Here is a 12,992-nt window from a genome sequence, read left to right as displayed (position 1 = left end):
ACCTTCTCAACCTTGCTCCTCGCCTGAGGTGTGGTGATCCTCAGATGAAATCATCGATAGTCAGCTCAATCCCTCAAAGGGGAAAGCAGCCTATGGGCATCTGGGGCTATGGCGACTTTACATGGCATGACTTTACATGAGGCTGTTTTGACTTCTACTGTTGGAGATGAAGCCTAAACCTGCAAATGTATGCATTCACTGCCACCTCTAAATGCTGCCTGTTAAAGTCAATTACATCGTAATCAATGTCTAAAGATTTCTTAATAAAATATTGTTTCTGTATTGGACCAAGCGTACAAGTAAAATTTTCAACCATCTATGATTTCACAAAATGTCAGTCAGATAAGTAAATGTATTCATTGATTGTCAGTGTGAACTGCAAATGCCGGACACATTGAAACATTTTTTCTGTGAAAAAAAGTTTAAACCTTTGGTTTCATTCATACATTTTGAATGCTGTCTAATAAAAGCACATAACATTCTGAACACATGCAGTTTTAATTATTTATACTTTTATTTATAAACTTTATGAGGTCTGCACAGTTAATTAATTTGGAAAATAATGCTGTCGTGGAAAATGTAAAACTTCAGGTACTTTAAAGGAATATGCAGCAGCTTGCCCCAGTAATTGTAACAAAATATTCAACTTACTCTCTGCACATTCCAGAATTACTGAGAACAAGAAATCTCGAGGAGTCATGTAGAATTCACCCTCATACTCAATTGAGGAAAACTGCTTGAAGCGCTGTTTGCAAGTTGCGGCACACCCATATTCTTCTTTAGCCTCTTCTTTAACTGTGTCTTGGACCTTTTAAAAAAAAAAAAAATGTTTTACAACTAATTGCATTAATTACATTTCAGAATCAAAGTTCGCTTATCTTTGTTTACATACTTATTACCCATTGCTATAATCAAAGGGACGTACATAATTAAATGTACAATAGCAATGCCCAATTTCTGGCTGTCTGCACTTTTCTGATTGGCTGACGGCTTGGCTTGGTGGGTGTGGTCTGGTGCATGTGCAGTCATGTGGGGCATGCGGAAGAATGGAGTGCATGATTCATGGCAGTTGCTAATAGTCAATTGTGGAGGTGATCGTGCAGGGATTTGACAAGAAAGAGAATAGAGGAAGTTAAGGGGAGCCTAAAAGTTACACTGGTTGGAGAGATTAAGGAAAGGTGGGGATTGGGTTAATGGCATGAGAGGGAGGGTTAGCGGTGGCTGCAGCATGGCGATGGGGTTAGGGAGAGAGTTGGAGTAAAACTCAGTGAAAGGTAAGGGGTGCCCAACATCAAAGCTATACCCGCTGGAGGGACTGGGAACAGAGTGGGAGGTTTTATAGAATTGGTAAGGGGTGGATAGGGGTCGGATTGCATGGAATCAGGGATGCAGATGGGTTGGCAGGGGGAAATGGAATGGGAGATGGGGAAGGCCTTTGAAGAAGGGGTGGGATAGGGAAGGCACAAAGGTCTGTTCCGTTACAGAAGACTTTCTTTTGGAATTACATCTGCGTCTGCTCTTTTTCAAAGATTCATGGATCGAATTCGAAGTGGGTTGAATGGAGTGCAATGTTATTTAGATGACACATTCATCACCGGTTCGAGTGGAAAGGAATACTTGGAGAATTTAGAAACTACCCTGAAGCAGTTACAGAGCTGCAACCTCAGAATTAAAAAGGAAAAGTGCAACGTTTTCCAAGTCATCCATAAATTACCTTTGTCATTTCATTGACAAAGATGGTTTACACAAAGAACCAAAGAAAATGTCAGCAATCTTAGAAGAACCACATCCTCAAAACGTGACACAATTCAGGTTGTTTTTAGGATTGACCGATTATTCTAGTAAATTGGTGCTGAAGTTAGCAACACGATTGAAGCTTTTATTCACTTTGCTATGTGTCAAACAGGCATGGAACTGATCAGGAGAATGTATACAACGAAGTGAAAGAAGCTTTAGTGAAGTCAGTGCTGTTGGATAATCCCAAAATGAAGTTGTAATTAGCTTGTGATGCCTCACCCTATGGGGTTGGTGCAGTCGTCTCGCACATTATGCCTTCAGAAGGGGAACGCGTGTGTGAAGCTTTGCGCATTCTCATTAATTAATTATGCTCAGCTAGAAAAAGCTTTGAGCATCATTTTTGGTGTAAAAATGTTCCACCATTACCTTTATGGGTAATTTTGCGCTTCTGACAGATCATCAACCCTTGACTTCAATCTTTGAGCAATATAAAGATACACCTTCTTTGACAGCTGCAGATTTCAAATTATATTGATATTGTCTGTACACACTTATGATATCCAATATCACAAGTCTGAGCAGCATGCAAATGCTGATGCTTTGGTATGATTACCATTACAAGTCAAGCAAGAACCTGAAGAAAGTTTTGTCAATATTTTGCATTTTGTATTTCTCACTCATGGATCGTGTCCCTTGACTTCATCTCACGTTCAAAGATATACAAGAACTGATCCAGTGATGGGGGAATGTGATGGACTTGATCCAAAAAGGAATGTTGTCAGACTTAATAGGAAAAATCCAGACCTCAAGCCCTACATCTTATTCCTCCGTGCTTGACCAACTGCATGAGGGACATCCTGACGTGGTAAGGATGAAGGAATTGGGACACAGTTATTTTTGATGGCCAGGATTAGATGCTCAAATTGAAGAGAATGTTGGGGAATGTCAATCTTGTGCAAAACTAAGGAACACACCACCATTATATCCATGGGAATGCCCAACTCAGCATGGCAGAGAATATACGTCGATTATGCTGGTCCACTGGAGGGACACATGTTCTTAGTAATTGAGGACATGCACTAGAAACAGCCATAAATTGTGATCATAAAGTTATTGATGACTGAGCAGACAATAGAGAAACTAGACAAAATAGTCGTAAGATTTGAAACACCGGAGCAGTTTGTCAGTGATAATGGGATGCAGTTTACTTCGAAGGAGTTTGAGGGCTACTTAAAAGGGAATGGCAGACACCATAACAAGTCAGCTCCATATCATCCATCAGCGAATGGATTGGGTTAACGTTTTGTGCAATTTTTAAAACATTCTATCAAGGCATCGAAAGACCAGAAGACATTATCAAGAAGAGTAAACTAATTTCTAATATCTTATCGTAGCACTGTAGATGCTACCACGTAAAATTCAATGCTGTTACTCAAGAGGAAACTACAAACACAGTTGGATTTTTTAACTCCACCCGATACTTTAGAGATTGTCAAACGATTCAACAAGCACAAATTACTAGGTGGGAGGAAAACTCTAAAAGGTGTGTAGCCACCTGGGTTGGCCACTTCCCGACTTTAAAATGGAGATTCGCTAAGAATGCAGGGAAATTCAGCCAAGGACAGAAAAACAAGCAGGTGCAAAGTTTCCTGTATATAAGGACTTGAAGAACCCAGACAGACTCAAAACCAAAAACCATCTACATATTAATGAGCAATCCCCAGGAACAATTAGATGCATTGAAGTAATCAAGACCAAACCAGACTCCTCGGCGCCAGCAGGAGCCAAGACAAAGGAAGATCAACAGACACTTAGGAACCGCCCAGCGATCAGGGAGCAGCTCCAGTATTGGAGAAATCGATCCAAGCGATCGGGACTTAGTCCAATCAATTGGAAGCAGGTACGGGGTCCGCCCACAAGGGCACAAAACGCCTGGGGACTATAAAATAGAGTCCCCAAGTTCAATTTGTTCTTCTTGGCAGCTCTCAAAGAACTCTTGACCGTGATTCTCAACTCGGAGAGACTTGCCTTGCAGCTGCACCAACAAGTAAGTGTCCAGTCAATGCACGCTACGAGGTAGGCGCTCCTAACCATTAGTCCATACTAGCTGGAAGCCTGCAGACTCAGGATCGAACGAGAGGCCAATTGTTCCCCTGACCTAGTGGGTCCCTTTTCCAAAGCTAAGTATTGGCCTGTTAGTGTTAGTGATAGCCTAGTGAATAGTATTTTATGTATGAGTAGCGATTGACTGTGTATATAATAAATGTGTTTTGATTTGAACCTTACTAACTGGTGTATTGAGTTATTGATCAGCACTTGAACTTGAACCTCGTGGTGGTATCATAAAGATACCTGGCGACTCTAGAGCAAGGTTATAAAACACAGCAATTAAGTGTAAAGCACACTTAGCAACATTTAGCAACAGGTGAGTATCCAACCAGGGAGAGAGAGTGTTAGCTAGGAGTTACACCACCAATGAGAAATGGGTACCAGCTATGATCCTAGCAAACTCCAATATCATACACTGTACAGTTGGATGATGAAAGAGTTTGACAACGTCATGCTGATCAGTTACTTGCTCCACAAAGTGAGTTTGCAGAAACGTACCGAGAGGTTCTACCCTTGGAAAGTCTAGAGAACAATCCGTAAAACAGAGACTAGAGACAGTGGCGAGTTCAGATTCTGTTTCTGTTTAGTTTTCAATGCTTGTAGTGACAGATACTGAAATAACTACTCAAGAAGAACTGTCTACAGCAGCTAAACTCAGGAATGCCAAATTATACCGTAAAGGAATAGAGACGTTCACCACAGAGACTGTATTATTAGATTGTATATTAGTATAGAAATAACACAAAAGGGAATCTGTTGTAAAAATGTTAATTATTTTTGCTACACTAATGAAGTAAAAATGTTATGTATCTGGGAATACATTCTTGCTGGTTCTGCGTCACGATGCGCAGTGACGTCAGTAGAGTGTTTGCATGGGCTTTGGGAAGATCACCATCCTGATTGTATGGGCAAAACCCTGAACAAACCTTTCATCGTGTTTTGCAAGAATCCAGAGTGTGGGCACCCCCAAACCGTGTCTCTTTGTGGCAACAAATAAATATAACAACCAGAGATGAAGTTTAGCTAGAAGCAGACCATGTGATGGAGAGATTAAGGGAGTGGAGGCTCGGTTAAGGATGCTGAGGCTTCAAACAGTCTGGCTGATCCGAACACAGTGGCCTGTGAGGTGGATGGAATTTGTGTTGAAGGAATAGAGGCTGTGGCAGGGACTGAAGACGATGGCATTTACCTTCCCAATGCTGGAATTGTAGAAAATTGTGATTCATATAGAGCTTTATGTTGGACAAGTAGTTTGACTAAAGCAAGGCTATGAGGGGGCCGAGATATGTCATGGTGAAATAGAGTTGGGTGTCATCAATGTACATAGATGATTTTGTCAAGGGGGATTCAGGAGGAGGCTAGCTAAAGCAAAAACTGGTCCTTAGAGGCATATAGACAAAATTATCATGAGGAAATGGCAGAGATGTTGAACAAATATTTTATGTCTGTCTTCATAATAGAAGAGACAAATTGCATAACAGAAATAGAAGATAATGAAGGGGCTAATAAGACTGAGGAATTAAGTTAATTCATATGAGCAGATAAAATATATTGTACAAACTTGAGAGACTAAAAGACAATGAACTGCTCGCCTGTGGGTCCATATCTTAGGCTGGGTCACTGAATTTATTTAAGGCTGGGTTGGACAGGTTTTCGATACACAATGGAGTCAAAGATTGTCATGGCGGGGGGTGTGCGGGGCACAGACTGGAAAGTGGAGTTGAGACTACAGCCAGATCAGCCATGATCTTATTGAATGGTTCAGGCTTGAAGGGCTGAATTGCCTACTACCAAGTCCTAGTTATCTGTGGAAATGATGGTAGCATTGATTATGATTTTCCTACATTCCTCAGATTCTAGAATAGTTCCAGCAGATTGGAAGTTAATAAATGTAACACCACTATTCAAGAAAAGAAGGAGAGGGAAAACAGGGAACTCTGGGCCAGTTAGCCAGATATCAGTTGCTGGGAAAATACTGGAATTTATTATTAATGAATTTTAACAATGCACTTAAAACATCACACCCTGTCGCATGGCTCGACAGAGTCAGCATAGTTTTATGAAATGGAAATTGTGTTTGACAAATTTAATTAGAATTTTTTGAGGAGTTAACTAGTAGGGTAGATAAGGGGAACCAGAGATATAGTATACATGGATATACAAAAGGTGATAAGGTATTATTTTGCACAAGATCATGGAATTGGGGGCAATGTATTAGCATGGGTGGAGGATGAGTTAATGCACAGGAAGCAGAAAGTAGGGCTAAACAGGGCATTTTCAAGTTGACTGGCTGTGACTAGTGGAGTGTCACAATAATCAGTGATGGGGCCTCAGCTATTTACAATCTATATCACTGACTTACATGAAGAGACCAAGATTAATAGTTCCAAGTTTGCTGACGATGCAAAGCTAGGTTGAATTGTAAGCAGTGAGGAGGATGCCAAGAGGCTGCCAAGAAACAGACAGTTTAAGTAAACAAACAAGGTGGCAAATAGCATGTAATGTGGTGAAGCGTGATGTTATTCACCTTGACCGAATAAAATAGCAGGATATTTTTTTAAAATCAGAGATTTGGGTGAACTTGCTCAAGGAACACAAAGTTAACATGCAGGTACAGCAGCAATTAGGAAACCAAATGGAATGTTGGTCTTTATTGCAAGGGGTTTGGAGTATATGAATAAAGAAATCTTTCTACAATTGTGTTGGGTGTTGAATCATGGGCTTCAAATAATGGGTGGGGCGGGCGGGTGGGGTGGGGGTGGCGACTGGGGATAAAATCCCACCTCCGGGAGCTGCTGGTCAATTGGATTCGCAACCAGTTCCAGCAGTCCCGGCAATGCCAAGATCATATTAGAGGGCACTGTAATCAGTCCTATGTAGGCAGCCCAATGAATCTCAGAGTAAGGGAAGTCCTGGCTAATGGGCAGGGAGAATTTGGGCCACTTGGGGAGGGGGGGGGGGGGAATAAGTTTTACAGAGCAGGAGGAAAAATAGCGATACTATATTAGAGGGGCAGTCCTCTCATGTGCGAAGGGCATCTTCTGAAGATAGTAACCCATTTCCTTGCTGTTCCTTCAAAAAGGTTTAAAGAAAATGGCCCGATCATTTCCGCCCGACTGCCCACTCCAACCATATTTTGGCATGGGCAGTATATTATGTGGGTCAATTGGCTTGTCGACAAGCTCAACTGACCCGTGACTATTTATTTACTATTATTGACTATTGGCCTGCTGCAAATTTTGGCACCGGCTCATCCAGCATGTTATGGGGTTAAGCGGGAAGATGGTGGGGTAGAGAACTGTCTATTTTATGTGTCAAACATGCCCAGGAGGAGAATGTAAAATATCTAGCCCCACATCTGGAGTATTGTGCACAGTTTTGGCCTCCATATCTAAGGACGAATAGACCTGTATTGGAGGCAGTATAGGGGTGAGAGTATTATCCGATGGTTAAAGGCTGAGTAAATTGGGTCTCTATTTTCTGGAGTTTAGAAGAATGAGAGATGGCCTCACTGATTCAGACTGAACGAGCTTGATAAGGTATAGCCACTGAGGTTGTTTTTCCAGGCCCGGGAATCTGTAAAACAGTCTCAGGATACAGGATCAATCATTTAGGACTGAGATAAAGAGCAATTATTTCAATCAGTGGGCTGTGAATCTTCAGAATTCTCTACCTTTGAGCATTGTGAATGTTCCATTTTTGAGCATATTCAAGGCTGATTGTTTTTTGTTTGGTCACAGAATTAAGGGATATGCAGAGCAGGCCGCAAGGTAAAGTTCAGGCAGAAGATCGACCATGATTGTATTGAATGGTGGAGCAAGCCTGATTGAGGGGCCATATAGTATCTAGCCCCACATCTGGAGTATTGTGCACAGTTTTGGCGTACAGTTCTGGTCGCCTCATTATAGGAAGGACGTGGAAGCTTTGGAACGGGTGCAGAGGAGATTTACCAGGATGTTGCCTGGTATGGAGGGAAAATCTTATGAGGAAAGGCTGATGGACTTGAGGTTGTTTTCGTTAGAGAGAAGAAGGTTAAGAGGTGACTTAATAGAGGCATACAAAATGATCAGAGGGTTAGATAGGGTGGACAGCGAGAGCCTTCTCCCGCGGATGGAGGTGGCTAGCACGAGGGGACATAGCCTTAAATTGAGGGGTAATAGATATAGGACAGAGGTCAGAGGTGGGTTTTTTACGCAAAGAGTGGTGAGGCCGTGGAATGCCCTACCTGCAACAGTAGTGAACATGCCAACATTGAGGGCATTTAAAAATTTATTGGATAAGCATATGGATGATAAGGGCATAGTGTAGGTTAGATGGCCTTTAGATTTTTTCCATGTCGGTGCAACATCGAGGGCCGAAGGGCCTGTACTGCGCTGTATCGTTCTATGTTCTATAGCCTACTCGTGCTTATATTTCTTATGTTCATTATAACGCAAAATAAGAGGGGGGAGGTCAAGGATAGATTATTGTAGGTCTCTTGAGTTAAATTTAGATGGCAATAAGTGCTTGTTACGAGGGCAGCACGGTGGCGCAGTGGGTTAGCGCTGCTGCCTCACGGAGCTGAGGTCCCAGGTTCGATCTCGGCTGTGGGTCACTGTCCGTGTGGAGTTTGCACATTCTCCCCGTGTTTGCGTGGGTTTCACCCCCACAACCCAAAGATGTGCAGGGTAGGTGGATTGGCCATGCTAAATTGCCCCTTAATTGGAAATAATTAATTGGGTACTCTAAATTTAAAAGAAAAAGAAAAAAAAAGTGCTTGCTACAGCAATACCTGACCCCTGCAAGCCATTACCCATTTATTTTTTGAACATGGCAAATCTGACCGACAGCCAGTTCATCCTTCTACGACTAACAACAGTTTTAACTTAGGAAAATACAAATTTAATGTAAAAGATCAAATTGAGTGTTTCTCCTCCATAAGAGAAAGTGTCATCTGTTGCCATTATGTTTGAATGTATCACCTTCTTTGTTTGTTCTTGGACACAAGTCAAGGCAAGACATTCTGAAGATTGTAAAAATTTTACTGTGTTCATGTATATAGTTTCTGAGTTGGTGCGTATTGTTCATCATCATCCATGGCAACAGTGCTGTGTCATGGCGAAGTGGAATGTGGGTTTGTACTCACAAAGTTCTTCTCTTGATTAATTTACAGGATTATAATCTTCGCTGTGAATGCCATCATCTATTCCTCATCCCTAACTGCCTTTGAAAAGGCGATGGTGAGCTGCCTTCTTGAATCACTGCTGTCCTTGTGGTGCAGTGCTGTGAGGTAGAGCTATTATTGTTGACCCTTTGAGCAGCCACGGCTCAGGCTTGGAACCAAGGCCTGTAAAGGGGTGTTCTGAGGAGCATCCACAAGTGAGAACAGGAAAGGTGTAGTATTCACAATCGGAATTTTGAACTAATTTTGAAAGCTGCGATGAAAGGGAGGAATAATATTGGAAATAATCAAACTAAAGCCATTTGGAAACTTGTGTGAATTTTTTGCCAATAGATGATTTGACAGGATTAGAAAGTAACGCTGGCAGGGTGACTTTGCAAAACATATGCTAATTAAAATTATAATTCTGATAAGTGGTCAGAAATTTTAAAAAACGTAGTTTGCAGACCAATTAATTAGTGCATTTTTAAAATTGTGAGAGGGCGGTACGGTGGCCTAGTGGTTAGCACTGCTGTCTCACAGTGCCAAGGACCCGGGTTCGATCTCAGCCCCGGGTCACAGTCCATGTGAAGTTTACATATTCTCCCCACGCCTCAACCCCACAACCTAAAGATGTGCAGATAGGTGGATTGGCCACACTAAATTGTCCCTTAATTGGAGAGAAAAAAAGAATTGGGTACACTCTAAATTTTAAAAATAAATAAAATTGTGATCCATAGGTTTTAGGCTTTTGCAAATTTTACATTCCTACTGCCTCAAGATGAATTTTACCTAGGAATTCTTGGCTCCAATAACTAAAGTTTCATGACTGCACTTTTTTAATGTTAGTGCCAGATTATATCTAGAGAGCTTCCCAGGTTACTTCATGTTCAGCTAGTAACAACTGGATAATGTGCTGTTAGGTGAATTGGACATTCTGAATTCTCCCTCAGTGTACCGGAACAGGCGCCAGAGTGTGGCGACTAGGGGCTTTTCACAGTAACTTCATTGCAGTGTTAATGTAAGCCAACTTGTGACAATAATAAAGATTATTATTTACTTTTTATTTTCGTAACTTTATTTTGATCACTTCGCTGGTCAAAATAGGTAATTGGACACTAACACATTGCCAGGGTATCACCATTGGAATTTATGCAAGAGGCAGCTGGGGTTACTGACTCTCTGACGTTTCTATCCATCATTCCTGGGAAAGAGGTACCGGGCATCTTCAGTTACAAAGACAAAGTCAAGATCTTGTCGTGTGGTTAAGTAAAAACGCATCCAAAATGCTGAAGATATCAAATCAGATAATAAAAGTGTGATTTCAGTGTATTTGGCTGTCCATTAACAAGAGCCTCATATTCAGCATGTTACATTTACACCCAATTCACCTGTTTAAAGGTTATCAAACCTTCCCAACATCTCTTCCTTTTTCTTCTACTTTCTGTAAATTTGTATCATAAGTTAGTGTTCCTCACCATCAATATCTTACCATACGTCTCCTGTTTTGGTTCAATTTTCAACCACGAAACTCGGCTGCAATGCTTTTGTCTCATACTACTGGGACTTGTAAAATAATCCGATATAGCTGCCTTGCATCTTTACTAATGTTGGCATAAAACAAATGAAACTAAAATCAGATGTATAGGAACATTTGTTGATCATTTCACATAATATTCAACATTACAAAACAGACAATCTCAAATGAAAGCAACAAAGTCAGAGCTGTGGGATTTCACAACTGTTTATGTCCCACAGGACTCATTAAAATAATGAGCTCCTGACAGGTACATGATAACAACTGATTGAAGCCAGGAATGTTTTTGTGTGTTTAACAATAATCCTTCAGCACACAAACACTTGGGCAAAGTTGGCTTTCTTGTGATACATCAATGCAAGGATCAACTATTTCAACTAAAACTTGAGCCACATCAATTATCAGTTTAATCCAAAATTGTGTAATCTTGGAACGTGAAATATATGTACAATTAGATGCAAATGTACAGTTCACTGTTATCAAAAATTACATAATTCTAAGGACTTCTTTCCTCATTGAAAAAAACGGTTAGGAGAAGCACGGTGGCGCAGTGGGTTAGCCCTGCTGCCTCACGGTGCCGAGGTCCCAGGTTCGATCCCGGCTCTGGGTCACTGTCCGCGTGGAGTTTGGACATTCTCCCCGTGTTTGCGTGGGTTTCGCCCCCACAACCCAAAGATGTGCAGGCTGAAGTAGATCTAGAATGTTGCCTGTATCCTGTTTGGGTGCAGATAGGTGATTTATCCACAGAAGGAACTTGTTGGGGATTTTGATTCATCCGGTCTTATTCATTCCCAATTATGTAATGATTATAGTTTTGTGTTGTATTGTTGTACATTGATGCCCACAGCTATCTTTCTGCTTTTGTTCGTCTGATGCGAATTGTGGTGTAAAAAACTGAAAATCCCAATAAATAGTCATTTTTAAAAAAGGGTTGCATAATACATAGAACATAGAACATACAGTGCAGAAGGAGGCCATTTGGCCCATCGAGTCTGCACCGATCCACTTAAGCCCTCATTTCCACCCTATCCCCATAACCCAATAACCCCTCCTAAACTTTTTGGAAACTTAGGGCAATTTAACATGGCCAACCCACCTAACCTGCACGTCTTTGGACTGTGGGAGGAAACCGGAGCACCCGGAGGAAACCCACGCAGACATGGGAAGAACGTGCAAACTCCACACAGGCAGTGACCCAGCAGGGAATCGAACCTGGGACCCTGGCGCTGTGAAGCCGTAGTGCTATCCACTTGTGCTACCGTGATGCCCCCAAAGTGGAGATCTAGCAAACATTTTACCTCAATTTGGTATCACAAAATTAGCTTTTCGTTTATTTATTTCCATACATAGAAAATAAGAGCAGGAGGAGGCCATTCGGCCCTGCTCCACCATTCATTATAATCATAACTAAACATTCAACTCAATAGCCTAATCCTGCCTTCCCCCATTATCCTTTGAACCCCTTTGCCCCAAGTGTTACATCTAACTGCTTCTTGAACACATACAATGTTTTGGCCTCAACTAATTTCCGTGGTGAAGAACTCCACAGGTTCTCTGGGTGAAGAAATGCCTCCTCATCTCTGTCGTAAATGGTGTCTACCCGTATCCCCAGACTTGATCCCTGGTTCTGGACACCCCCACCATCGGGACCATCCTTCCTGCATCGACCCTGTCTGGTCCTATTAGAATTTTATAGGTTTCTAAGAGATCCCCTCCATATTCTTCGGAACTCCAGCGAATACATTCCTAACCGACTCAATCCCTCCTCATACGTCCACCCAGCCATCTCAGGAATCTGTCTGGTAAACCTTTACTGCACTCCCTCCAGAGCAAGAACATCCTTATTATGAGGCAGCATGGTGGTTAGCATTGCTGCCTCATAGCGACAGGGACCTGTGTTCAATTCCACTCTTTGGTGACTGTCTGTGTGGAATTTGCACTTTCTCCCCGTGCCTCTGTCGGTTTCCTCCGGGGCTCCAGATCCCACAATTGCCAACACATCTCGATTGAACTCTTTTCCCTGAGATGGTTCTCTGAAGGTGGAATTTTACTATTTTGGACCAAGTGTCAACTCCTGCAGGAAAAGCAGTGTGCTGCCCGCTGGCTCCATTGCGGCTTTATCACCTGGGTTCCCCCAGGAACCTTTCACCTCGCAGACGCTGGACCCCCTCCCCACGGGAGGTGGAGTTGGGAGCAGATGGAGTGAAGGAGGAGAAAGAAATTGGAAGTGGGCAGTGTTGTTCCACCTGACAACTTCCTTGTTATTCACACTTTCTCACTTTCTCTCATTCACCAGTCCACAGAATGCCTTCAGGGGGACCCAGTTGTTGCCATAAATGGGTAATCAAAAATCATGGGGTTTTAGAATCATAGAATCACTACAGTGCAGAAGGAGGCCAAAAGAGCACCCTACTTAGGCCCACACCCCCACTCTATCCCTGTAACTCAACCTAACCTTTTGGACACTAA

At 42.1% G+C, this 12,992-nt stretch overlaps 1 protein-coding gene across 1 annotated transcript in view; it reads right to left on the bottom strand.

The window, feature by feature from the left end:
- The window catches only part of micu2 (mitochondrial calcium uptake 2), a 599,136-nt gene that overhangs the window by 313,251 nt on the left and 272,893 nt on the right, over nucleotides 1-12,992 (bottom strand). The window contains 1 exon segment of the mRNA XM_038818942.1: nucleotides 652-808. Coding sequence (XP_038674870.1) covers nucleotides 652-808 — 157 coding nt within the window.

This window comes from Scyliorhinus canicula, chromosome 14 (assembly GCF_902713615.1).
Source record: "Scyliorhinus canicula chromosome 14, sScyCan1.1, whole genome shotgun sequence".
In the NCBI taxonomy this organism is placed as follows: domain Eukaryota; kingdom Metazoa; phylum Chordata; class Chondrichthyes; order Carcharhiniformes; family Scyliorhinidae; genus Scyliorhinus; species Scyliorhinus canicula.
This window is presented reverse-complemented; position numbering and strand designations above follow the sequence as displayed.